The 25,933-nt window shown below is 49.9% G+C and overlaps 1 protein-coding gene across 18 annotated transcripts in view; it reads right to left on the bottom strand.

The window, feature by feature from the left end:
* The window catches only part of Agap1 (ArfGAP with GTPase domain, ankyrin repeat and PH domain 1), a 467,544-nt gene that overhangs the window by 241,967 nt on the left and 199,644 nt on the right, over positions 1 to 25,933 (bottom strand). For all 18 annotated transcript variants that reach the window (XM_016007105.3, XM_076549566.1, XM_016007106.3 and 15 more), the window contains 2 exons: positions 2,136 to 2,263; positions 167 to 322 (listed from right to left, as the gene is read on the bottom strand). In XM_016007105.3, the coding sequence (XP_015862591.1) occupies positions 167 to 322; positions 2,136 to 2,263 (284 nt within the window). The remainder of the gene's footprint in view (positions 1 to 166; positions 323 to 2,135; positions 2,264 to 25,933) is intronic.

Genomic DNA, 25,933 nt, shown 5'->3' with positions numbered 1-25,933 from the left:
ACTCCAATCTTCTTTTCTTCTCACAGCTTCCTCAGACTCGAGTCACTGTGATTCTCGTTCAATTTCGATTGGATTCTGCACCATCACTGGACCCTGGGACGGACCTCTTCCTGTGACTGAGATGCCGGGTGACACTGAGAGGCTGGTCCCGAGGACGGACACTCACCGTGAAGAGGTTGGACCTGCGCTTCGACTGCTTCCGGACAGGCGTGGGGGTGTTGGCAGTGGGGGGGACATCGATCCGAAGCTCCTTCTGGCTGGTGCTCGGGGTCGAGGGGACGGAGGAGGAGTAGTCACTTAAACTCCCGCCTCCATTGCTTGTCTGTAAAAATTCAACAAACGAAGAAACAAAATCAACGTTCTGTGAACGAAGCAGCGGAAAAACCACCCCAGCAGGGCCACAGCAAGAAAACAGCGAGTGACAACAAAGCGTCTGGGGGACGAGGTGTCAACTCCCTATGCGGGGCCGGTTTACTAAGACCAAACGTTACCAGAAGCAAGCGTTGCTCTGTCTGAGAAAAAAGCACCTCAGGTCTCCATCATGGAGCTTGAAATCTTCTTTCCGCTTCAGAGTCTCACTCTGTAGCCTAGGCTGACCTAACACTCACTAAGTAGCTCGTGCTGGCCTTGAATTGGAGCAATCTTCCTGTCTCAGCCTCTAGACTACTCAGACTAGAAGTGTGAGTTACCACACGCAGCGAACTTTGAAAAAAAAATGGGAAAAAAAAACAAACCAACAATTATTCTTCCTCTGAAAAACAAAACTGTAGTTAAAGATGGCCGTATGGGGGCTTCACTGTTCCTCCTGGGATGAAGAAGGAATGGCCACTCAGAACACCACGCAATCATTCTTCAATGACATCTCACAAATCCGAGTACTAGCCTAAAATGATTTTAGATCACTCCAACACCGAGGACACCCATCGTGAAGGTGTTCAGGGCTAGACCATCCCAGGCCCGAGTGGTAAGCGCATCAGGGAAGGCTTCTCGGGCCAACTGAGCACTCGCAAGAAAACCTTCTCACTGTGCCGTCTGGAAAAAGCAGCAGTGGGACTCTCCTAAGGAGGACCGACCACAACACAAGGACCAGCAAGCCACCGGCTCCTTACGGGGGTCCTGGGCGGGTCCCTGGGACAAGCACCTTGCTTCTCCGTTAATAATGTAGCAACACTGTTTAGGGGAGGCCCTCTACGGGGCCTAAAGGAGGTGGGAGTTATAAGTGACTTCCAGATCTAAGTGTAAGTGCATTTCTTAGCCAGTAAGACTTATTAACTACTGTTCACCCTATAAACTGACCAAGAGCAAAGCCTGTGATTTCAATCCACAGCCAAGATGGCAGCATACGTCTGTTGTGGGCTATTTGTACACTGTGTGAAGATATACTGCTCTGACTGGTTTAATCATGAGCTGAATGGCCAGTAGTTAGGCAGGACTTCTGGGGACAGAGAGGACTCCAGGGAGAAAAAAGACAGAGACACCAGGAGACACAGAGAGGAAACAGGAGATACACAATAGAAGAGAGGTAATAACACCATGTGGCAGAATGTAGGTTAATATAAATGGGTTCATTTACGTTATAAGAGTTAGTTAGGGCCGGGCGGTGGTGGCGCACGCCTTTAATCCCAGCACTCGGGAGGCAGAGCCAGGCGGATCTCTGTGAGTTCGAGGCCAGCCTGGGCTACCAAGTGAGCTCCAGGAAAGGCGCAAAGCTACGCAGAGAAACCCTGTCTCGAAAAACCAAAAAAAAAAAAAAAAAAAAAGAGTTAGTTAGAAACAAGCCTAAGCTACAGGCCGAACTTTCATGGTTAATAAGAAGTCTCCCTGTCATTATTTGGGAACTGGCACGTGGGACAGAAAAAGACTTCTTACACACACCTGGCATCACCTCATGCCAGCATGCCTTATAACACAGGCAGTGTGCAAAGAGAACATTAAAGATTGACTCCCATAAAGCCGAGTTGGCCACAACAGCTTCTGAAGGAAATTGGGAAGTCAAACACAAACACGCTGTTATTTACGAAGTTGGAAAAAGAAAAACAGATGCCAACAGCTTGGGTACTGGCTGTGACCAGTCTCTGCCCCGCGTCTGGCGTGGCACTCCCTCGCTGCCTCACCTCCCGCGCCACCTTTCGTACCTGGCTGATGTGCACGGCTGACACCTGGGCGGAGCACACCGAGGAGTGGCTTGGAGAGTTGGGTAAGGACTTGCAGGGGCCTATGGACAGCTGCTGCTTCTTCCTCGTGGCAACAATCTTCTGGGCAACTAGTGGACACAGAGACAGGAGACATCCATGTGAGGCTGGTGGCCAGATATGAGGTGAACCACAGGGACCTCTGAGGATGCCTGGCTTCTGCCATTCCTGCATCCACAGCAAGCTTCATCAGGATACCTGACCACTGGAACAAATAGGACATTTCCCAGGGAGTCTGAATTCCCATACCCAGCTTATGGAGCTAAATACGATCCATAAGCAAATAAGCCCTGGCCAACAGGACCAGAGCACAAGCAAGGCCTGGTAAATGGGCTTAGGGAACATCAAGCCCAGAGCAATGGGATTAGCACACACACAAGCCCCAGCCAATGGGACCAGAGCACACATAAAGCCTGGCCAATGCAACGAGGGCAGAAAGCTCATGTGGCTTTCAGGACTTGTCTCCAGGTGAGGGCTGCTCTTTGCCCCCTTCTTCTTTGTCTTTTTGGCTTAATCTCTCTGAAATGTACAGATGTGACACTTTGGTGCCAGGAGCCACCCAGGACCGTTGGTGACACAAGGATGGAAGCCACATCAGTGAGACAGGGTGCAAAACAGACCAGTCCTGACCCCTGAGGACTTCAGCCAGCCTGCTTGGACTACCTCAAGGGGACTTAAATGTGCAACAAGAACACATGCCCACCTCACATAGGCTACCCTAATAAACCAGTGTTTTCCAGTTATTCAAAGGTAACCCCAGATAAGGAAAACTGAACCAAATCCACTTGAAAGGGCTTTTTTTGCACTGCCTAAAGAATGACTTGTAACTTTTTCAGGCTGTGTAGACTTATACTCAAGCAAGAATAATTACAACAAGGACTTTTTTTTTTAATTCTAACATAGGACCACATCCACTGGAAGTTTATCTTAATCGATACAAATCTAAATTCAACCAGCCATAACATCTCAGCAAACAGGCTTGCCGATAAAGCATACGGAATTTAAAGGCAAAGGAAGCCAACAATTAGAAAAACACTCCTCCACCAATGGGTGTCACTGCAGGAGAGCGGCTGCAGTTTGTACCTTGAATGGGGGCACGTGTTGGTGGAGTGTGGGAGCCCGTTCTGGGGTTCCTCGTGGCTTTACCCAGCAGGTCCGAATAGAGGATGATCAGGACCACGGGCCTGAGTGCAGGTGTCTGAGATGGTCTGCACTTGGCTGTGCTGGGGGAGGAGGTCTTTTGCTCCACCCCTTGGCGTCTCTATAAAAACCCTGGACCAGAGACAGTCAGGGCCCGTTGGAATAGGTTCCAGGCCCTCTCGAGGCTATCCTTTATTTTCTATCTGTTTATCTCTGCAAGATTCTCCGCTATAAATCCTTCTATCTAATATTTCCTGCTGCTCGCACTCAAGAAAACTCTGGGAAGCTGTGGGGGTGGTGGGTAAACGCCTCACAGTGGAGGAACCTCCCCGCCCTTGCCTCTGCACATGCCGCTGCTTCTGAGGCACTCTGCCACTCCAGAACCAGTGGTTACAGGAGACAGAGGCCACAAGGTGCTCACAGATAATCTCACTTCCAAACGAACACAACTCTGAGCACGAACTGGTGTGTGCACAGCTCGTGGCTTTCGCGCAAATGAATGATAGTGTTAAATGTGACTAAGTGGAAATGCAATCTATAAAAAATGGTTCCCAGAGATGAAGCAGCGGCTTCATCAGTCACGGCCCACCTCCAAAAGGCTTCTCATCACCCTGAAAGGATGATATCAATTAATTTATCTTCCCTCCATGTATTGATCATAACCTTCATCAGCTAATCATGTTTAAATTACAGAGGAATATCGTGGTACTCCGTCATTTCAAAGCCATTGGTGTATTGATCAGGGACTGTTGAAAATGTATATTAGACTACCTTAAAAAAAATCATTACGTGAACTCAAAAAAGAGTCTAAGTCAGTGTCCAAGAACTGCAAAGTAAGTAGAGAGTAGGGAGGCTCAAGACCCAAATGAACCCAAATTCCAAAACCGCCTGAGTGCCGTGGCTGGAATGTGGAAAGGCCCTGTGGGTTCATGTGCTTGAAACTTGGTCCCCAGTGGGCAATTCTGTTTGGGGAGGTTCTGGGGACATTAGTAGGCAGAGCCACGTTGGAGGAAACAGTCACTGGGGTGGCCTTGAAGCTTGTATAGCCCGGTTCCACTTCCTGCTCTCCGTCTTCCTGCTTCCTGTGTGCTAAGGAAACGTGATCAGTCAGCTCTGACTGCCAGGCCGTCTCCGTAGCCTGCTGCTCTGCCTCCCCTGCTAGGATGGCCCTGTCCCCTCCGGAACTGTCAGTCAAAACAAACCGTCCCCATCTCAATTTCTTTTTGTCAGGATTTCCGTCTCCACCTCAGAAAAATAACGAATATACCCTGTGACTAATCATTTGCAAAAAGAGGTTCAGATGATCCGCTTGCTTCTCCCCGAGTCTGAGTCCCCATCCATCTGGACCCACAATGACTTAACCACAGAACTCAGCGGGGAGGCACAAGACACGTTCAAACCATACTCTTAAGCGCTTTCTGGACACCTGCCATGGAGTTCTTCCGCTAGAAGGGAAGGTTTAGGAAACTGAGTCAAGTATGCTACGGAAACGCGCATTATGTGGAACTTCAAAAGCAGATCCCCAGTGTCCTTCTTAGAAGGCCCTGGGCAAGTACAAGGGGATAAAAAAACCAGCTCACAGCAAAGCCACATGGGTGGCACCAAGTGTGGCCGCACACCACGGCTAAGCCCGTGTCCCCAGGGAGACCGCTCTTCCAACCTTCAGGACCGAAATACAGACCCACACCACTCACAACGGACTGCATTTATTCTTTCTTTCTCTCTCTCTTTCTCTCTTTCTTTCTTTCTTTCTTTCTTTCTTTCTTTCTTTCTTTCTTTCTTTCTTTATTTATTTATTTATTTATTTATTTATTTATTTATTTATTTATTTATTTTGGTTTTTGGAGACAGGGTTTCTCTGTGTAGCTTTGCGCCTTTCCTGGAACTCACTCGGTAGTCCAGGCTGGCCTCGAACTCACAGAGATCCGCCTGGCTCTGCCTCCCGAGTGCTGGGATTAAAGGCATGCACCGCCGCCGCCCGGCCTGCATTTATTCCTACCGCATTGTTTTTCATGTCCAACCTGCTTCCTCAGTACTCTTAGGACCTTCTAACTCACAGACACCAATCCTGGAAAGAAAATGATTTTACAATGTTTTGTTCTACGGTGCCAGGGGAACTCTGGAAAGATAGGATAAAAGATAAGAATGGGGCAAATTTCCTTATTGAAGGACAAGAGGATCCTGGGTAAGGGTGAGAGTGAGAATGGGGGAAGGTGAAGGAAATCCGCGCTGTGTTGTGGAACTTGTCACCTTTGTGTCTAAGGGAAAAAGAGCATTTACTCTACAGTCTCTGCTCACTAACAGCTGCTGCCGCCGCTGCCGCCGCCGCCGCCGCCGCCTGCTTTGTCTAACGGGGAGGAAACAGCACACCCGAGAGCCCTGGTTAAAGACTTTCCTAAAGACGTCACTAGGTGAGTAGAAAGTATAGCAACAACTCTAGTCAGGAAGGGACCGTGCTATTTATTACAGGATCATGGCCACCAATCACGGGACTGTGTGGAAATGCGGGCAGATCCACAGGGGCCGTGACCCCAACAGGTGAGCGCCGGCCCTTCTCTATCCACTGCTCTACGGTATGGGCCACCAGGGATGGGAAGCAGGCCCTGCCCCTTTCAAACTGTAATTAACGGTGATACTCGAACTACGTTATGTGCCGGCAGGTTCAAAGATACAACTCCAGACTCCGCTGGCTGGGGGAATCTCATCCTCTGTGTTTGCTAGTACCTTGATCATTCAACAAATACACTGTTACACGGTTTACACCAGTACACACACGCAAATGTCTTATTTAATGTGCTATGCATCAAACATACAAATACCCAAGCCTGAAAGAATCGGCTTTATTTATTTTTTTTATTATTGAGATTTAACAGTCTCTTACACTTGGGATTCCAAACATGATTTGCTGTGCTCCATCAAAAGTGTCACTTAGGAAGACATGACCACTGCCCTTTTACCACAGGGGCCCACCAATTCTTCTCTTCTCCTCCATGGTATTGCTTTAAAGTTGCTTCCTCTACAATTCAGCCTTCTGTTTGGACTTGAGTAGGAGACGGAAACAAAACAAACCCCTCCCTTAGCCAGCCTTCAGTCCTACCTATGGATTTGATTGCACAAGGCTCACGCGGCAAGCAGTCAAGCTCAGGCAGAGAAGCGATGTCAGAATGGCGCCACCTTATGGAGGAGGTGGGTTAGTGCCTGCGACAAAGGTCCCCTCCAGGCTGGAAAGGCTCTCCGTCCTAACTCCACTAATGTATGACATCTTTAAACTGAAACATATATCCATGTCCACAGCTCCATTCTCCAATGGAAAAGTTACAGACATTAACAACAAAAACTGACATACACGTACTTGCTTTCTCCACAAACTGTACATTTTCTACCGAACAAGAAAGCACCCCAAAACTCTGAGATGGACTGCTCTGCTCAACCCTCATCAGACACCCCTTATCTTCTTCCAGGGCATTCCTGGGTCATTCACACAAATGCCGGAATCACCTTGCCTTGGTCCTGCCAGGAGAGTGAGCCCTCTGCTCACAGCCCTGGGACCACGCACACGGAAGTCTTTTGCCCTGTCTCTGCTGCCTGAAGGCTGAGCGTGGAGGGAGATTACACCCTCACTCCATCCGGCAGATAAAGAGGACCCAGTGGGAGCCAGTTGTGAGGGCTCCCTGGTCCTGCAGAACCTGAAAGACTGAGGCAGGAGGAAAAGCGCTCGTTTCAGGCCAGCCGGGATTACCCAAAGAAAGAGCCGATCTCAAACAAGCAAACTACGCCCCCAACTATAACAAGTGATCAAAAAACAGAGCAGAGAGATGAGGACAGCCGCTCAGACAATGGCTGGAGGGCTCGGGCAGGACCGCCAGCCCAGCCTGCACTGTCCCAGGACAGAAGCTGGGTAATCCCTTGCTCTGCACCACTTCCTGTTTCTCAGGGGACCTCCATAAATGACTGTGGTGATTTAAATGAGAAATGGCCCCCACACTCTTGGGCATTTAAATGCTTTGGTCCCCGGGTGCTGGCACTGCCTGGGGAGGCTTAGAGGGCGTGACTTTGTGGCAGACCCTGAGAGTTTAAAAAGCTCCTGCAGCGTTGAGTTCTCTTTCCGTTCTGAGCTCTCAGCTTGCTGCTCTAGGGATCACTGAGCCAGATACTTCCTTGTCGTGACGGACACATCCCTCTGGAACTGTAAGCCCAAATAAACTCTTCTATGACTAATACAGTGACACAGGGAAATGAGCTTGTCATCAGGACAATGGTGTGTCACCCAAGCAGAGGCATGGCCTCTCTCCAGCAGTCTTCCTGCAATCTGTGTCCTTGGCAGAGGCCACCTCCCCAGTCCCGAGTCCCGCACCTCAGGGGCTGGTCTCTCTCTGTGCCCTGGTGTGGTGCCCAGGGAGCTGCCCGGAGGCGACACCTGTTCCTACATGGGCCCTGGGCAGTTGGTGCTGCGGCTGGCCATCCCATCCACCCCTTCCTTGTCCCAGAATACACTAGGTCCTTGGCCTCACCCTCTGCCTGGAACCCCTCAAGCTCCTTCGCTGGCTTCTCACAAGGTGCTTCCAGGGTCATCAGCCCTGTCCAGGCTCAAGATTCTCTCTTGGAGAGACAGCTACACATTCATTTAGTAACCACATCCATGTGAGGGCTCTCAACAGGGATCCTGTCTTGAAGCCTTCCTACAGTCTAAAACTGCAAGCCAGCTCAGCAGCTGACTGTGTCGTGCTAGGGCACTTCCGAGTCCACACTGCCCAGGCCATGCCTCCACCCTTTCCTCTGCGACCTCAGCTCCCCAGCAATAGCCCCTGGCCCCAGCCTGGGCAGAGAAAACAGCAGACTACTGGTTCAGCCACCAGACTTGCTCCCAAACTCACCTTCACCGGCAATGTCCTGAGCAAGCCCTCCACCTCCCAGAGCTGATTACAGACAAAGCCTTAAAGGACCCCAAACTGTAGCCTGAAGCCCAAGCACGCCGCGGCGTCTTCTTCTCCAAGGCAAATCTGACTGTGACTTCGTTCTGCTTGGATTTCCAACGGCTTTGGTCACACAAACCCCATGTGATCTAAGGGTGGGTTCTGCACTCCTGTGATAGGCCTGCCTTAGCACATCTATGTGAGTTTGCTAGAACCCTCAGAGATCCCCGATAAATTCCCACAGGGTTCAAGAGCAGTGCTTCTCAAACTGTGGATGGTGGCCCCTTTAGCCAAGCTCCATCTCCAAAAATATTTACAGCAGGATTCATAACAGTAGCAAAATTGCAATTATGCAGTAGCAACCAAAATGACTGTGTGGTTGGGGTCACCACATCACGAGGAGCTACACTAAAGGGTCACAGCGTTAGGAGGGCTGAGAACCACTGCTCTGTAAGGAGCAGAAGACATCTGAGTATCGGAGAGCATGGGGCTATGAGATGAGGACGGCACACAGTCGTGTCATCTAAGGCACACAGATCGGAGTGCCCAGGACCCATGGTTAGACTGTGAGGGCGGGTGCAAAAAGGACTCTTCTCCTGGGAAAACTGCGCACACCGCTCGAGAGCGGCCAGCTTTGGAGGGCCCAATCTTGGGGTACTATTTTAGATAATTAAGTATTCTAGTATTTATTGGGGTACTGTTTTAGATAATAAAGTATACTAATATGTATATAAAATAATAAAAATGATATTTTCAATATCCATAACAGATGTGCTTCATGCGGCTGGACATGAGAGCACTGTGCCGTGAGTGCTGGAGACAGTCACCCTATGGAGCCTAGGAAGGCATCATACCAGCAGTCACCCTGTCTACACCTCCAAGTGGGGGGTTACATACCTTCCAAACCACTTCACCCCAAAGTATTTTAAAAGCCTGGTTTTTTGGAGTCAAAAATTAATCACTGTATGACTTGTGATTCCCTCTTGTACCTTAAACCCCCAAAATGCCTCTTACACCACAAGGCCCCAGGGGAGAACCGTGAGGGGCTCACCTGGGGAACCCCCATAAATAACAAAAACCCACTGCAGACTGTGAATCTTCCACTAATGACTCTACTTTAAATTACAGGAGAATGATCATTAAACTAGCTTATTAATTAAGGAAAAATTAATTATCAAGTTACCTATATAGCTCTGAATGTGTGACTTAAAAGTAAAAATAAGAAACCTAAGGTGGAGTATTTCTCACCACAAAAACGGCAACGTCAATACATGTTAGAGGGGGCGTGTTCGGTTCTGCTGGGAACCGATCTGTCTGCCGGCGGCGGCGGTGCCTCTATATTACTAGGTTTTGAGTAAGGATGAAGCTATGGATGCCAGAAAAACCAAGAAAACCAGAGCAAGGCTGGGAGGCAGCTTGTTTGGTAGGGAGCGGGAAGCCCTAGGCTCCAGCACAGCATGGTATAAACTGGGCGAGATGGTGCACGCCTGTAATCCTGGTACTTGGGAAGTAGAGGCAAGGGGGTCAGGAGTTCAAGATCATCCCTGGCTACATGGTGACCTGAAGGCTAGCCTGTGCTACATGAGACATTGCTTCAAAACCAAACCAGCAACGATCCTGGAGCAGAAGCAGGAAAGTGTATGAGAGGGGTGGGGGGTGAGGGGAGGACGGGAGAGCAGAGACAGTGCATGCTCCGGAAACTAAGAATTTCCAGTGTCCTCCCTGGGGACACTTCCCAAGCCAGGGGACAGCACAGCCTGCCACCTGAACACCTGCTGGGATGCAGTTAATGCTTGCATGTGTCTGGAGCGCAACAGTCACCCCGTACCCAGGGAGCTGCAGGATGACTGACAGAGGGGGCGGGGGGCATTAAGGTTAGAACAAATGAAGGGAAGAGGAGCCCTGCAGGGCACAGAACCCCGTCTCTAAGGCTTCGATGCGCAAAGAGTGCTGTTGGCAGCCTGAAGGCAACAAGGAACCTTCCCAGCTGCTCTAGAATACACTGACAAGACCCACACTTTGGAAAGGAAACTAGTGTGGCTTGCAAGATGCAGGTCATCCTCACCTGGACACTTGAGAAGGGGACCGTGAGTGCTGTGGATGGGATGAGATGGGCTCCAGGGACTGGAGACACCCCCATATCTACTGTCAGTTTGTCCTCCTAGTTGGGTGATGCTCCACTGGCTGACTGTGCATCAAAGCTGCCAGGAATTCTTTCAAGGGGTCACAGTTCACACTATCTTAACCCCCCCAGTTTAACGTACATGGGGCCCTTCTGTGGGCATGTGACTCTGCAAGGGAAATCTCATGATCCTACACCTAGAACAGTCTTTACCCCGCTGCTTGTCACCATTAGAACCAGCTCTCAGCTCTTCGCAGGTCTAGTCCCTTCCAACCACCCTAAGTGGCCACCAACTCTGCCCTTCACAAACACTATTTTGCCCAACTGCATCCGTGTTTCCTGGAAAACTACCACTTAGCCATTAGAAGAAATACTAAGAAGGTGACTTTCCTGCAACTGAACATTAAATACTCAGGCCTTGTCGACCTCTGGGACTTTGCTTTTGAAAGTCTCGCCCATCAAAGCCCAGTGAGAGGCTCTGTTCAGAGATCCAGGGCTGCAGTCCCCATGCCATCAGCAAATCAAGAGGATCGATGGTCAGGATAGACACTCTGCTGTGACCTACCTTCATCATAACCAAGGCACAGATTAAGACCATGCATGTGCCTATCTCTCCATCTACCAATGTATGTATGTCTATCAATAGATCAGTGTGTATGTGTGCACGCGCACGTGTGTGCGCATGCACATGTGCATGTCTATTAATCAAGCAAGGTTTTATTTTCTTGATTTTCAGTGCCCAGATAAGACCCCAATTCTTCTATTTGTTTGTTTGTTTTTCGAGACAGGGGTTTCTCTGTGTAGTTTTGGTGCTGTCCTGGATCTCGCTCAGTAGACCAGGCTGACCTCAAACTCACAGAGATCTGCCTGCCTCTGCCTCCCGAGTGCTGGGATTAAAGGTGTGCGCCACCACCACCTGGCAAGACCCGAATTTTTGATCATGCTAGGTAAGTACCCTGTCCCTGAGCTAGTCCCCGACCCCTACAATATTTCCATTACACTCTTTAAAATAAAAAGCCCTCTAATCTAAGACAGGCTATGCTTAAAAAGCCATGCTGTAATTTCTTCTGGTGAGGCCTTTGAGTTTTTCCTGAAGTAATGAAGTCTGAATTCTTAATCTGAGATTCAGTTCTTATCTGTATTCTTTTTATCTCGTTGTATTAAAACAAATTTATCTTCATTTATGTCGCAATTACCTATTAGGGTTGTTAATTTGCTGGAAATGAAGCTATTGTTTAATTGCTCCTATTAATCGGGGATTTAAATGCCGACTGTAATAAACAGTTACCTTCAGGACGGAGCAAAGTCAAGGCTGCTGACATTAATTTCAGAATTTTAGACCGAGGGGGAATTTCTGCATTCAGGGACACTGGATTTTCTGTTCACAGAAAAAGTGAAAGACTACTCAATACTCACAAGAGAAACTCAACTGAACAGATACAGTCTGCTGGCTCTTTTTCACACATGTAGCACATTGTCGTGTAAAATGACTGTGGCAAAAGGACAGGAAATCCTGCTGCAGGAAACACACCCATCCCGCTTTCATGGCTCTGCACACACGATTCTTTAAAATTTAATCTCCAAGCAGGTAGCTGAAAATGGGCATGTCTCATTCAAGTGGTGACCCTGAGCTCTGTGCCTGTGGAGAGGGTTCCGAAGACAACTCAACGGGGTGCCAGCCTATGGGGGAGAACGTAAGCATTCACTGCTCTGAAAAATGAGCCTCACCACACACCCCCTGCGGACTGCCTTGGGCTGGCTCTGTCTGCAGGCAGGATGGACACGGAGCTTTGGTGGGCAGAGCCCTGCACCACACACTTCTCCCAAAGCTTGCTGGGAAAAGTGTGCCTGTCAAAGCCGATACCCTCCTGGGTGTCCTTTAGTCACATCTCAAGGCCCAGCCCGTCTCCCTGTGCACACAGGTCCGAACATTCAGGGGTACACTAAGACGCTGGTGGGTCCCCCAGTTCTCTCCCACCTGCCTTCCTCGGCATCAACTCTTCCACACCTTCTTGTTTTCTCACACAACCACCCACCCTCATCCACCACACCCCTGGATTACTATGAGTCCTAACTGGTTTCGTCAGGATTCCTCCCTAACTTTCAGTCTCCCTTGTTTCCTGCTTTCTTTAGCTTCCTCGTCTCAGTGAACCTTGCATCTCCGGCTTGCTGTCCAGCAGCCATGAATGATGCTCTGCTTCCCTGGGCTTTCACTGGTCTCAATCCTAGGTGTGAGCACAGCCTTCCTAACCCTGCCCACCCCACTGGTGTGAGCCCACCCTCAGGACCAGGCTGGAAGACAGGTGATGCCCACATGACTAGCATGACTCAGAGCAGCAGCCCCAATACCAATTCCCAGAAGGTCCCAGAGGTTGTTAGTCGTACTGATGGTCCCACAATGCTCTTGGTGGTGCTGTTCTCAGCACACTCTTGGTTCAGGAATGCTCCTGATCATGTTGGCGTCTCTTAGTGACACTGTCGGTTCTAGAATGCACTTAGTTATGTTGCTGGCCCCCAAACACTCTTGTATATTCTTGATTGGTGCTCCAGCAGACAGAGTTAAGCAGGTTGATGTCCATTCCATGTCTAACATACGTGGAGTTGGCTGCTTCGCCAGGCTGTACAGCATCCCTCCCTCCCTCCCTAACTGTTCCATACACTGTGCCACTGAGATGGTGCACATATCGGTGGGTATTCCTGGGGACAGTGGAGACTCACAAACTCAGACAGATCTGTCAGCAGCACCGGCCGGCCACCAGCATGCTAATAAGTATGCTTTATTGACCTTCCAGCCAGCCCAAGCATCCCATGGATGTAATCCTTCAGGATTCTGTTTCCTTGACTCTCAGGAATTATCCCCGAAGTCTCTGCTTCTTGACACCTGTGTTGGAATTCACTTCCTCCTGGCTCCTTCCTGCTTGGTGCCAGATAATACAGACAGTGCCGCAGGGTAGAAGCATGCAGGAACTGTGTGCATGAGGGACGGACAGTGCCGCAGGGTAGAAGCATGCAGGAACTGTGTGCATGAGGAACAGACAGTGCCGCAGGGTGGAAGCATGCAGAACTGTGCGCATGAGGGACAGACAGTGCTGCAGAGTAGAAGCATCAGGAACTGTGTGCACGAGGGACAGACAGTGCCTCAGGGTAGAAGTATGCAGGAACTGTGTGCATGAGGGACAGACAGTGCTGCAGGGTGGAAGCATGCAGGAACTGTGCACACGAGGGAAACATTGAGAGGTTATAAACACCGCAGAGAAAACTACGACAAGCAGGCAACATTTAGGCAGATAATGAAATGTGAGGGATATGCCCAACCCAAGGAGCAAGCAATGGTGAATGCACAATGAAGAAAGGCTTGGATGTTCTGCAAAGCTGCTGTGCATGGCTGCAGCTGCACCAACAAGGGCTATCACAGTCCCAGTGTGCCCACTTCTCAGCCAGGATCAGTGAGGAAACAGATATAAGAAACCTGTGTCCAGATAACTAGAGCCGGACCTTCAGAAGAGCCCAGACCACAGGGGGCAATAGCTTCCTCAGAGATGTTTAATGTAGACAAAACTAGTATATGCTGGGAAAAGCCATCCTGGAGAACCAGGAAGACTGACAGGTTTCCTCTTCCTGTAGACGGGCCCTGCTCATTCATCCTGTTCCCTTCAGACCCTCAGCGCTGCTCTTCTTATGGAGGACCCTAAGGACAGAAGTCTGCTCACAGCTCCTCTCACTGCCTGGTGAGCATTCGTCACTACCACACATCACGGAACCACATCACCCTCAAAAGGAGCAGAGAGCTGAGCACACACCACCATCCCAGCACTCGGGAGACTGAGGCAGGAGGATCACGAGTTTGAGGCCAGTATGAGAGTCGGACAGTGATACCTTGTGGGTGGGGGAAGAAGGAAGGAGAGAAAGGAAACAGGAGGGGGAAGGGCGAGTGAGAAAGAGGAATGAGAACAGCAGAGCTCAGAGCCGCTCCCACAGCTTGCATGGTCTGACATGAAGGAAGATATGCTCGCAGCATGAACTGGGGTCCTCGGAAGAGCGCACCACGTGGACTGAGTATCCTATAATCACTGACTCAGTGTGTCAGCGAGTGCAACACACACACACACACTGATCAGAAAACGTGTAACATTTCAAACACCACAATTAAACACTGGGAAGAATCTGTTCAAAAGCCCAGGGGATGATTAACCTCCCCTCTCACTTGTCCTCAAGTCGGATGCAAATCAGTGCCTTCTGAGCCCAGGCAAGTGAATATCCCAATAAATTGGCAATACAATTCGGATGGCAGGCAAGGAGCTCAAAGATAAATGGCTTAAACAAAGAGGGGGAAAATGAACCTGTCACTTCTCCTCAACTCATCAAGCTGTCTCACACAGAAGCGATGATCCTGGGCCAGAGCTGCTTCTGACACCCCGAAGCGGAGTCTCCCCCGGGAATTCTTCAATCTGCAGACTCCCAGCTCACCAGCCCCAAGTAGAGACCGCGCCGAAGACCAAACTGCTCACAAAATACACCAACACACTCTTATCAGTTACATCAAAGAAAGCCAGAAGGGAGATGTGAAGAGTATCGCCGCCATGAGCAGCCTGCTAGAGATCAGAAAGGCAGTCAGGACTGGCTGAGTAAGGACAGACAGACACGGACGGACGGACAGACGGACGGACGGACACACACACACACACACACCAGGGCATGCAGACACACAGACAAGACAGACACACACACACCCCACCAGGGCACACAGACACACAGACAAGACAGACACACACACACCCCACCAGGGCACACAGACACACACACAGACACACACACAGACAGACAGACAGACACACACACACACACACACATACACACACACACACACACACACACACACACACACCAGGGCATACAGACAGACAGACAGACATACATACACACACACACACACACACACACACACACACCACCAGGGCATGCAGACACACGGACAGACAGACACACACTCCCACCACCAGGGCATGCAGATGACCGGGTCAAGTACTGACGCCAAGGCAACAGCTCAACATTTGAAAGAGCAGCCTGAGGAAATCAAGGTCAGCTGTGCTCAGGGGACAGGCAGAGCCCTACATAAGGGCACGGCATGCAGGCCAGCAGTTCTGCCACCTAAAGAACCTGAACAGACAAGGTTCCCCCTTCAGTGAGCCCTGACTACTGTTTTCCTAAGGGAAGTCAAAGGCCTAATCTCCGAAGATACCCACAGTAACGGAGAGCGAAAGCACTCAGACCGGTCTCCAACCTCGGCACCCATCTTCAGAGAGCTTTCAACACCCCAGAAAAAGACAGGCAAGCGAGGTGGCTCGGCAGTTAAGCACCTGCTGCCGAACCTGGTAGCTGGCAAGCCTGGTGACTGAGTCTGATCCCCAGGGTGCACACCGTGGACGGAGAAAGTGGAATCGCACAAGCGGTCTGTCGCTGGCCTCCACGTGCATGCATGCACTTGAAGAAATGAGGCCTCTCCTCCCAGCTCTGGTAGCCAAGAGGCCTTGCTGGAAGGTCTGGGGACAAGTGACAGTGACACACAGGTTGAATTATACAATGTATTGTGATGTGATTAGAAAGAAGGATGAGGTGACAGAACAGATTTCCACTCGGTCTTCAGCATGGCTTTGTGCATTAAGACACTGCAGGCCCTCCCCCAACACACACACATACACACATCAATTATTATTACCCAGCCAGCACCACCCAGAGCCCTGCCCTTCCCAGTGCCTCACACAGGATTCCTGATGGGGCGGGTCGCCTTCTGGGACCCTACAGTATGCTGGCCACGTAAATGAATGAGGTCAAAAGTGACAAGACTGTTCAGTGGGTAAAGACCCTCGATGCCAAGCTTGATGACCTGAGGTCAAACTCCGGAACTCACATGGTAGACGGAGAGAATGGACTCCTGCAAGTTGCCCTCTGAGCATGAGTGTGTGTGTACACACACACACACACACACACACACACACACACAATCTTAAAAAGGGAGGGCCTGTGATGAATCTAAAGAGCCTAATATAATAATAGAGGATGTAAACTTCTACAGAATTAACATAAAAGCCTCAACAGTTCTTTGGAATACACTGCATCTGCCAAAGGGTTAAGCACATAGTGGACAGAAACTTTCCAACATTTCTCTCCTTTAATGAGAAATTAAGTTTATCAACTGCCATTGTAATTACACACAGCACCTCAGGTAATTAAAAGGGATCTAAATCTAATTTTATTTACATTTAGAATACCTGAGGTCATCTCCGATCAAGACTTCACATTCGTGACTAATAATACTTCCGTGTTAATTAGAGATCAGCAGAGAATGCTGACTGATTGTGCATCTATAATCTGCAATGGTTTAGCAACATCGAGAGAGTCCAGGCACCTCTTCCTGGAACACAGCGGTTCGTACAATCGACAAGCACCCTCCAGAGTCACCGGTACTTCTAACGCAGCAATGTCTCGGAAGAAGCAGGGCCTCTAATGATACTGTGCACTTCTACTTGTGAGAAAACATCTCATATTAAATATAAATGAATCCGTCTTTGTATGGGATGGCTATGGTGGTATTTTAAATAGACTACTGTGTTGAGTTGTCCCTAAAATGTTTATAATACAAGATCTTATAGTGCAATGAACATGCATTTCTGTCCCATGTAGAATTGATGGTGGCAAGGTGCTATGTCTCCTTTACTGCATACCTATGCATCCATCCTTCATCCCTCCATCCTTCATCTCCCTCACTACACTGTCTGATGCACATCAAGCCTCATGCAGGCTTTAATCCACTCCCAAACATTTCACCGCAGCCATAAATAATAGGTTATGAAGGCTAGACAACCAAAAGGTCAATCCATTTCTCCTCAACTCACTGTCTTTCTACTCAAAATTCTTGCTTTAATCTATCCTAAGGAGATAATCCTTTGTCAACAAAACAGTGGGAACATCAGGGCTAGAGGCCCCAGGGAAATACAGGATTTTAAAAGTCGGTGGTGTTGGTGGTGGTGGTGGTGGAGGAGGAAGAGGAGGAGGAGGAGGAGGAGGAGGAGGAGGAGGAGGAGGAGGACGAGGAGGAGGACGAGGACGAGGAGGACGAGGAGGACGAGGAGGACGAGGAGGACGAGGAGGCTGGCTTTACATTTTCAGGCCTGGTCACCAGACTGCAACATAAACACACACGTGTACAAGAACATAAACCACCATCTCCTGGTTTAAATGCTAAAAGCTAAAGAGGAACGAACAATCTGCTGACTGCGGGTGCAGAGAGCTGTCCAATGTGACGCTCATGCTACTTCCAACACAAGCACACGTACACAGACCTCAACACATCTCCAGGCTGGCCAGAAGCTGGAAGCTGACGATCAGTAGTGTCAGGCTGCTGTTCTCTGCCATTTGGGGGTGTTATTTACAAAGAAAGGGGTACTTTTATGAGGTGACCCAAAGAAGGCAGGTTTTTCTTTGGGGGTTGGAATTCTTCCATTTATTTAGCGGAACATCACAATTTGCAGAATTATTTTATTTGATTTTTTTTAATTGCGCTCGCGTGTGAGTGCGTGCATGCATGCATGCGTGTGTGTATCTCTTTGTGTGTGTGAAGGTACTCTCAGAGTCCAGCAAAGGTGCTGGATTCCTTGGAGTAAGGCAGTCACTAGCCACTTGACATGCATGCTGGAGACAGTACCTGCTCTGAATTGTTGAACTATTCCCACATGACATTTTATGTACTAACAAATTCTTTACACACGACACGAGCTTCTCTCATGAGGCTTCTAGGAGATCACCTTGAACACAAGTGCATCAAAAGAGCTTGCTTGTGCCGGTTATTAACCCAAACCCTTGGCGCTGCCTCAGACTCGGAGACAGTGACTGAAAAGTAATGCTCTCCCTTCATGGGGGTACTCAAAAAATCGCCTGTGGGTGAGACACACTGAGTAAAAGGCAAATTACAGCTGGGGAATTTAACGTGCAAATGGTCACACTGTCAAGCTCAGGATCCTGGGCATCCAGTGGGGTCTTTCTTTCCCTCCTCAAAAATGCATGGGGAGAAGGTGACGAAGGCACCGTGTGCTTTTGTTTCTAAAACAGATTTCTCTTTTCATGAAAAAAGCATTAAAAGAGGTGATTACAGATACATAGAGTAACCACACTTGTCCCCCTTCAAATACACTGAAATATCCAGAGCCATGCTCTGAACCATGGTCCATTGAAGCAAGGAACCATCTGTCCCTGCAACTTCTTTGGAGGTCTGTGCTTTGAAAGAGCAAATTCACAGCCAACCCAGCAAAGGGGCACACAGTCCTAAGGTGCCCAGCGGCACTGGGCCTCGGTGAAAGGGCACCGCAGCCAGGAACGGCAGGCATTTCTTTCAGCCTCCTTGAGCCATAAAAGCAAGGCCGAACTCCTTGTGGACTGAAGACATCCCGCTAGAGGAGAGGGCGCGCTCCCCCAGAGCAAACCGAGATGACATGTGGTTTCGGTATTTTTAACTTGCTTGTACTGGCTGGCCAACGGTGAGGATCATACTCTCTCCAGGCCACAGAAAAGATGGGCAGCATCTGGCTTGTCAAAGCCTCTAGATGCCTAAGACAAAGCCAGCTGGGGAGGGACAGGCATCCAATCAAACTAGGGTTTCCTTTGGGAAGCACCATTCAGTATCCAATAAACGTGCAAGTCTTCCTGTGTGCCTTTTTGGCCTTCATAAGCATCTAACTGTCATAACATCTATAATTCAGCATAGAAAAGGCACCACAGAGCATTCATTATCAATCTCACAAAACATATAAGGCTCCTTTGCACCTCAATCATTTGCTAACAGTTACAATAAGATTGTATTAAAAATTTAAACTGCCCTACTTAAGCAATTTACCTTCAAACGTCCATTTCCAGGGAATGAGTCCGAGGGACATGAATGTCGAACCCTTGTTCAGATTTATTGCGCTGGAGAATATTTCTCCTGATAACGCTCTGACGAGTGAAGTCTAATGACTTTAGTTTTATTACTTTTTAAGCACTTAATGGGAAAATTTAGACATTTTCACAAGACTGAGCTTCAGCACGAATGGTACCTTTAAAAAATGACAGGCAGAGGCAGGTCTGTGAGATTACTAGACACGGCCAGGCTAGTGCAATCGAGAGATTTGAAGTCGGTGACTAACAGAGCAGGCTTGCCTCTGACATTATCAGTCTGAGCACCACCACCCCTTGCTTTTTTTTTTTTTTTAACTGTCTTCAATAACAGCCCAGAGAATATTTAGCAAAGACTAGCTGCGGAGAATTTTATCATTATACATGTAAAAATTTAAAGCCATTAAAAAAGCTCACAGTATTTAATCTTTTCCCCTGCACTTATAAGCCACCTTCCGTGGGGAAGTTACGGGGCAAATACCTTAATTATCTCAGTGTCATTACCTAAGCCCTGGTCAGTTCTGGCTATTCTACCACCAGCCATCCCGACAGCGGAAGAAGCACCTCTGAAACGCGGAGAAACACATTTGAAAGTTCCCCTTCACTCCAAGCCAATTTCCCTCCACTTCAGCCACAGCTGCGATCACTCAGACTTCAATTAAAGCAGAGGCAGGAATCCTATCAATCATGAGGGACGATAAATTTCTTATCTTTCTCATTAGCTACCCCGTCGCACAGCTTAAATATAAACATACCTTGCAACAGGACTGTAAATTACTCAGCCCTTGGTGACTCTACCCAGCATCGGAAGAGGCAGGAATGATTTGAGCAAAATCCGAGGCACCATCACCACACTAAAGCTGATTTACAGACCTCAGAAAAATAAAAGGCCTCCAAGAATCACACTGACAGCGGGTCTTTCTGAGTTTGTTTATTTGGCTTAAAACTGGTAATGACTTGTCTTTATTAGTATGACTAAGTTTTATGTGCAAAATCCAATTTTCTGTAGAAATATTTTTGCTGCATCTGCCAATAATATCTCTTGCAGTTACCCGTAGCTATTAATTTTTTAAAAGCTAAATTCCTCAACATTTTTTAAGCTTTAAAGGGGGGAGAAGAGTAGAAGACCAACAAACTGTTTTTTTTTCCTCGGGATAAACTGGAACACAAGCAGATCCAGAGACAGCGGAAATGGCTGTGGGCGGGGCTCCCACAGAGGCCATCACTCAGAGGCCCCTCTGAACAGCTTTACCTATTTTCTCTAATCCTGTAATAAGATGTGGGCGGGGGTGTGCAGCTCCCGGGTGCAAACTTCATTCCGAACACAAACTTTCTGCTATCCTCCCGCTGAGCTGAGGAGCTAAGGCCTGGAGCCGCTTCCACTGCTAGGAAAGCCACTCGGGCCTCGGGTGTGGGCTTCCAGGTCCCTAGCACAACATCCCCCGTGTGCCCGGCTTAATTAACTGTATCTTTCAAATCAAAACGGGGGCAGCACAGGAACTTGCCACCACCCTTGGCCCACAAGGCAGGCAGGTTTCTGCGGATCGCACCTGAACCCAGGCATGGCGGCAAGTCCGACAGGCTAAGCTCTGAAAGGGCGGCCCTGGCTGTGACAGCGCTGCCGCCTAGTGGCCTGCACTTGACTTACCTGGCACAGCCACGGAGCGAAGAGGGTTGTCCTGACAGCCCCGGAGGACGCATTACAATGAACAAGCTGAGATAAAAGGCAGAAGCAAAGTCAGGCCAAGACAGCCCCAAACCAAACACTACCACCCTGCTGGAGCTGACAGTGTGTGACCAACGGCTTAGGTCAGCTGTCATCTGAAATCCACAGCACTCCACACCCAGAACAGCTACAAATCACCTTCAAGAAGCTCTGATTTCTCCAGCCACCGAGACTCTTGTCTGACTAGTGGAGTTTTCAGTGAATACATAAGTTATAGGCCGCCCAACAACAGTGGCCAGTGCAACGGAGAATCCCGGACGCAGAACTGTCAGTGTGGCAATTTATGACCAGTGTGAACTCCGGCAGGTACCTGGCCGTCCAATGCCTCAGTTTCCTTACTGAGAGGTACACACATAGCATCTGTATCCACTGACAGACGGGAAACACAGCCTGGCAGTGATGATGTGGCATGGGATATAGAACAAACGTGGTCCCTGCAGACACTCCAGGAAGGCATCTGCCATCACCCTTTCCCTCCACCAGCACCCACTCTAGGCTTCCGCAAGTGCTGTACCAAGTACATCATGGCCTCGAGAGCAGGAGCTTGGACCCTGTCCAGCTCAGCAACCCTGGCTGTAGATATAAGCAAGACCTGAGGCAGGTAGAAACATGGCAGACATTTCTGTAAGTCCCCAGTACTCTGCTGGAACCTGCCAGAGGCAAGAGCAAGCAAGGCTGGAGGGAGAAGATTCATAAAGATGAAGCATAGCTTCCCCAAGAGTGATGGGGCGGCGGGATGTGGGGCTAGAGCATGCGGACTCTCGGCACTAAAGGGCTGGCCTCCGTCCAGAGGTACCCTCTGATTACACCTGCATTACAAAGCCCTCTGGAGGGGTGGGAAGAAAGCTTAAGAAGAAAGCTCAAGATTAAATGTGTGAACTCCCACAGGGTGGATGAGGTGGGCTCAGGAAGGAAGAGTAAAATGGAGTCAGAGCTGCCTCGTGGTCTTAGGTATCCGAACGGGAAGCTACTATTCCTTGCGGAACGACGTACCCAGAGTCACTGAGACACCCAAACCCTGGCCCAGCCCACAAGTCTGAGCTGGGAGAATCTCGAGAACCCTGGTGAACCACAGTGCAAAGGCAGAGGGTTTAGTGAGGATGGGCATGCACAAACCCACCACCCATATGCAACAAATAGAAATGTTTCCCCTGTCTGTTTCAGCTCTGTACTTCAAGGGAATCCACCAGGCCTCGGGCATCCCAGCACCACTGCCTTGGTGGACATCCTTCCCAAGGACACTTCTTGCATGACCGACCACTAGGCCACACTCACAGAAGAGGTCCATGTGTCCCAGTCTGTGAGGCCAAGACCACATCGAAGAGTACTAGTGGCTAGGATCGGGTCACACTCTCTCCTGCGGCAGAAGACGGAGTAGGTACGGTGCAGGGCCTGCAGTCTGCTGCTGGGGGCTGAGTGTGCTTCTCAGCTGAACACGCGCTGCCCTGGGCTCCAACAGACAGCAAGTGTGGACACGGGGAGAAGGAGCCAGGAAGGACTCTCCCAGCTGCACACCGCCTCTCTGGGGTGGCTCTGCACCTGCTATTTCCTGGAAATAGGACCTCTTCAGCTGTTCCGCTCACTTCCCTGCCCGGCTCAGACCGTCTGCAGCAAGGCTGCTCGTGTAAGCGCTACTGAGAGGACGCGGCCAGCTGGGCTAAGATCTTTTCTCTTCAGTGCTTCCAAGAGTGGAGGAAGCAGAAGGGGATCTGGGCAGCGGAAAGATTCTGGAAAGGAGGCTCCAAGCTGGTGCTAGCATCTGCTGTGTGCAGAGCCTGGCCAGCTGCACCTGGCCTCTTGGACTAAGGCGGCCATGGCAGCTTCATGCAAATGAGTACCAAGTGTAAGCCTGGATGGTAGGTGACTGCGTCCCAGTAGGGAGGAGGTGTTCTGGCTACAGCGGCGGCTTCTCTAAAGTTTCACAGAGAGTCAAGGTCTATCCAGGGGCAGCTGAAAACCATCCAGTGTGGGTGGTGGGAACCACACTCTGGTCCTCCAAAAGAGCTGCTCCTAACTGGTGGGCCATCTCTCCAGCACCTCCAATTTTGTTTTAAAAGCTTTAGAAATTGAATAGAAGTACAGTAATCATAAAATGTTAGGCTAGGACTGCAGTTCAGTTTTTAAAGTGCTCGCGTGGCATGCACAAAGCTCTGGGTTCAAACCCAGAACCATGTACACCAGGTGTGGAGGCACATGTAATCCCAATAGTCAGGAGGCAGAGGCAGGAGGATGAAAGGTTCAAGGACACCCATATACAGAGTCGAGGCCAGCCTGGGAGACAGGAAATCTATCTCAAATAAACTAAAATAAAATGTTGTATCTAATGGCAGGGTTCATAAACCATTTTTATTGGCATCTTCATTGATTATTGTTCCTAAAATATTTCAATTGGAAAAATGCTAAAATGTTTCCAAGCAGATACAAAATATACACAAATCTACAGAAATCTATTTTACTAGAAATAAATGTGAATTTCAACTTTGAAGGCTCTAAGGATGTGATGACATCAGCAGAGAGTAAAGTCTTTGGCCTCCCAGGGCCAAAAAAAACGTGCCCGCCAGGGACCAGGTACGTTTTCCCAGCGGCCAGTGGCAAAGTGTGAGGCGGCAGGTGACTCGGTTACTATTCACACAGCAGGCTTTTAAAACCTACCCCGTTCTGCAAGTGGCACTCGCCGAGCTGGCTGCCTGCTGGAAGGGCGGCCTCTCTCTGCATATCACCTCACTCACTCCCTAACACCTTCCTATCAGCCCAACCTCACACCGCGCACCAACTGGAGTGGCGACCTGGAGGCCAGAAGCTGAGCCAGCGAGGCTCTGGGATCTCTGCTGCTGCTTGAGCGTGACTTAAAAGTTTTAAACTCGATGATCACGGCATGTGTGTGGGCAGGTGTGGGCATGCACCACAGCACATGTCTGGAGGCCAGAGGACAACTCTGCAGATCAAGATCATTAGGTCAAGTCTGTGCAGCAAGCCCCTGTCCTCACCAGGCCATCCCTCCAGCCCCTAGAGCCCAATTTTTAAAACCATGTCAGTATTTCCCACCATGACAGCAGAAGAAAATCCAAACTGAGAATATTCTGTGTACGTGCTTCTGGCACCCCCTAGTGGCAGCTCTCTAGACTACAAAAGCACTGGACCCTGCCTGCATTCCTTGTCGATTCTGTGAAGAAATTGCCCGTGTGGATAGGTGGAAATAGTCTGCATGCTGGTTAAGAACTCAGCATGTTCAAATATGCCGATTCTATGAAACACAAAGAACCTGAAGCATTTTGGTTCATTACCAGGTGAGATCTTCACCACAGTATGCTAACGTGGTTCTGGTAATGTGCTTGCCGAGCTTGTCAGAGGACCTGGGTGTGAGCTCCAGCACGGCACAAGGTTGGTGAGCAGATACATACATAATCCAGGGCTTTCAGCAGGACACTTAAAACCAAGGCAACACCGAAGCCAAAACACAGAGCTGAATGTGCCTGCTCTGCCGAGCACGCACCCCGCAACAGGACGGACGGACGGACGGAGCCTGCTCACCTAAGAGGGGGGGAGGGTGAAGCCAAACAAGGCCTTAAAGGCCGCCCGGTCTGTAAGTCAGGCAACAGGTGAATCCACACAGTAAACACTACTGGGATCTGCACATGACAATTCTTGGTGCAAAGACAGGGGCGTTTCCTAGCACAGTAGTGCGGGCATTTGCACGTTCTCACTACTGACACAAAATGAGATCTAAGGGGCTACCTGAGCTGTGGGACCAGGCCGCACTCACAGTCTGCACCCGAAGCACAGGCAGACAGAAGAGGGGGGTGAGGTGACGCGGAGCAGGGCTGCGGCCCCTCCCACAGCAGTCATGACAGGATGGGCGCTTCACCCCCGTCCCTGCTGCGCCCCTGCTCTGGGCTGAAAACGCCCCGGAAGCCTGGGCGACTCCCACCGAGCAGAACCTCCCGGGTTTGAACATAAGGTACCAGGGACGAGTTCTCAGTGAAGGAAGAGGCCAGCACCCACGGGAAGCTGTGACAGAGACAGGGGTGGGACCTGCAGGAGACAGGTGCAAAGTGAGCCATCAGCCACATACACACTCCCTGCTGTACCCTTCTGGGAAGGGAGCCCCCAAGCCCCAGGTGGCCATGGAATGAGTCTTTTCACCTGGGGTGCCAAGATGGCTCAGCACATAAAAACAGTGGCTGCCTAAGCTTGACAGCCTGAATTTGATGCCCAGAACCCATGGAAAGCTGTCCTCCACCCTCCATACACGTATCTCAGCATGTGTCTCCTGACCAGCTTCCCCCCACAATAACAATAATACATTCAACAATCTTCAAGTCTTTACTCTTCACTGCAATGACTTGCTGGAGACAGATGTCCCAAAGATGGAAGAGTAAGGTACAGCTGGATGCTTTTGGTGTGTGTGGCGGGGGGGGGGGGGGGGGGGGGGGGGGGGGGGGGAGGGGGAGACGCTTTAGTGTCTGGGCAACACAGCCGTGGGCAGCAGCAGGCGAGAGTGAGGCCACAGTCATGGCCACTGTCAGGGCCACGGCGGCTAAGGCCGAGGCCGCCCCAGCCCCTCTCTGGCTAGCTGTGTGTGTTCGGAAAGGAAGTAGTTCCGAGGCTGCTGGAGTCCATGCAGAAAGCAGGGTCTCTGGGGCTCTGTTTCTCCTACCTCCTCCAGAGGGCTGGGGAGAGCTGGAGGAGGCGCGCCACTTCTGGGGGCTCCAACTATACACAGGCCTGGGGCGCAGCCCTGAGTGTGCGCACACCTGTAGGAGCAGGAGGTCACTGTGTGCCGCACACACCTCTCCCACCTGAGGCACTGCTGTGCCCTTTACAAACACAACTGGTGGTGGGAAATGAACGGAGTTTCTTACTACAGGAAGACCTATGTAAAAAACAGCTCTTGATTTATCTTTTTGTCTATAAT

This window comes from Peromyscus maniculatus, chromosome 13, assembly GCF_049852395.1.
Source record: "Peromyscus maniculatus bairdii isolate BWxNUB_F1_BW_parent chromosome 13, HU_Pman_BW_mat_3.1, whole genome shotgun sequence".
Lineage (NCBI taxonomy): Eukaryota > Metazoa > Chordata > Mammalia > Rodentia > Cricetidae > Peromyscus > Peromyscus maniculatus.
The sequence above is the reverse complement of the archived record's forward strand: the minus strand, read 5'-3'. Positions and strand labels throughout refer to the sequence as shown.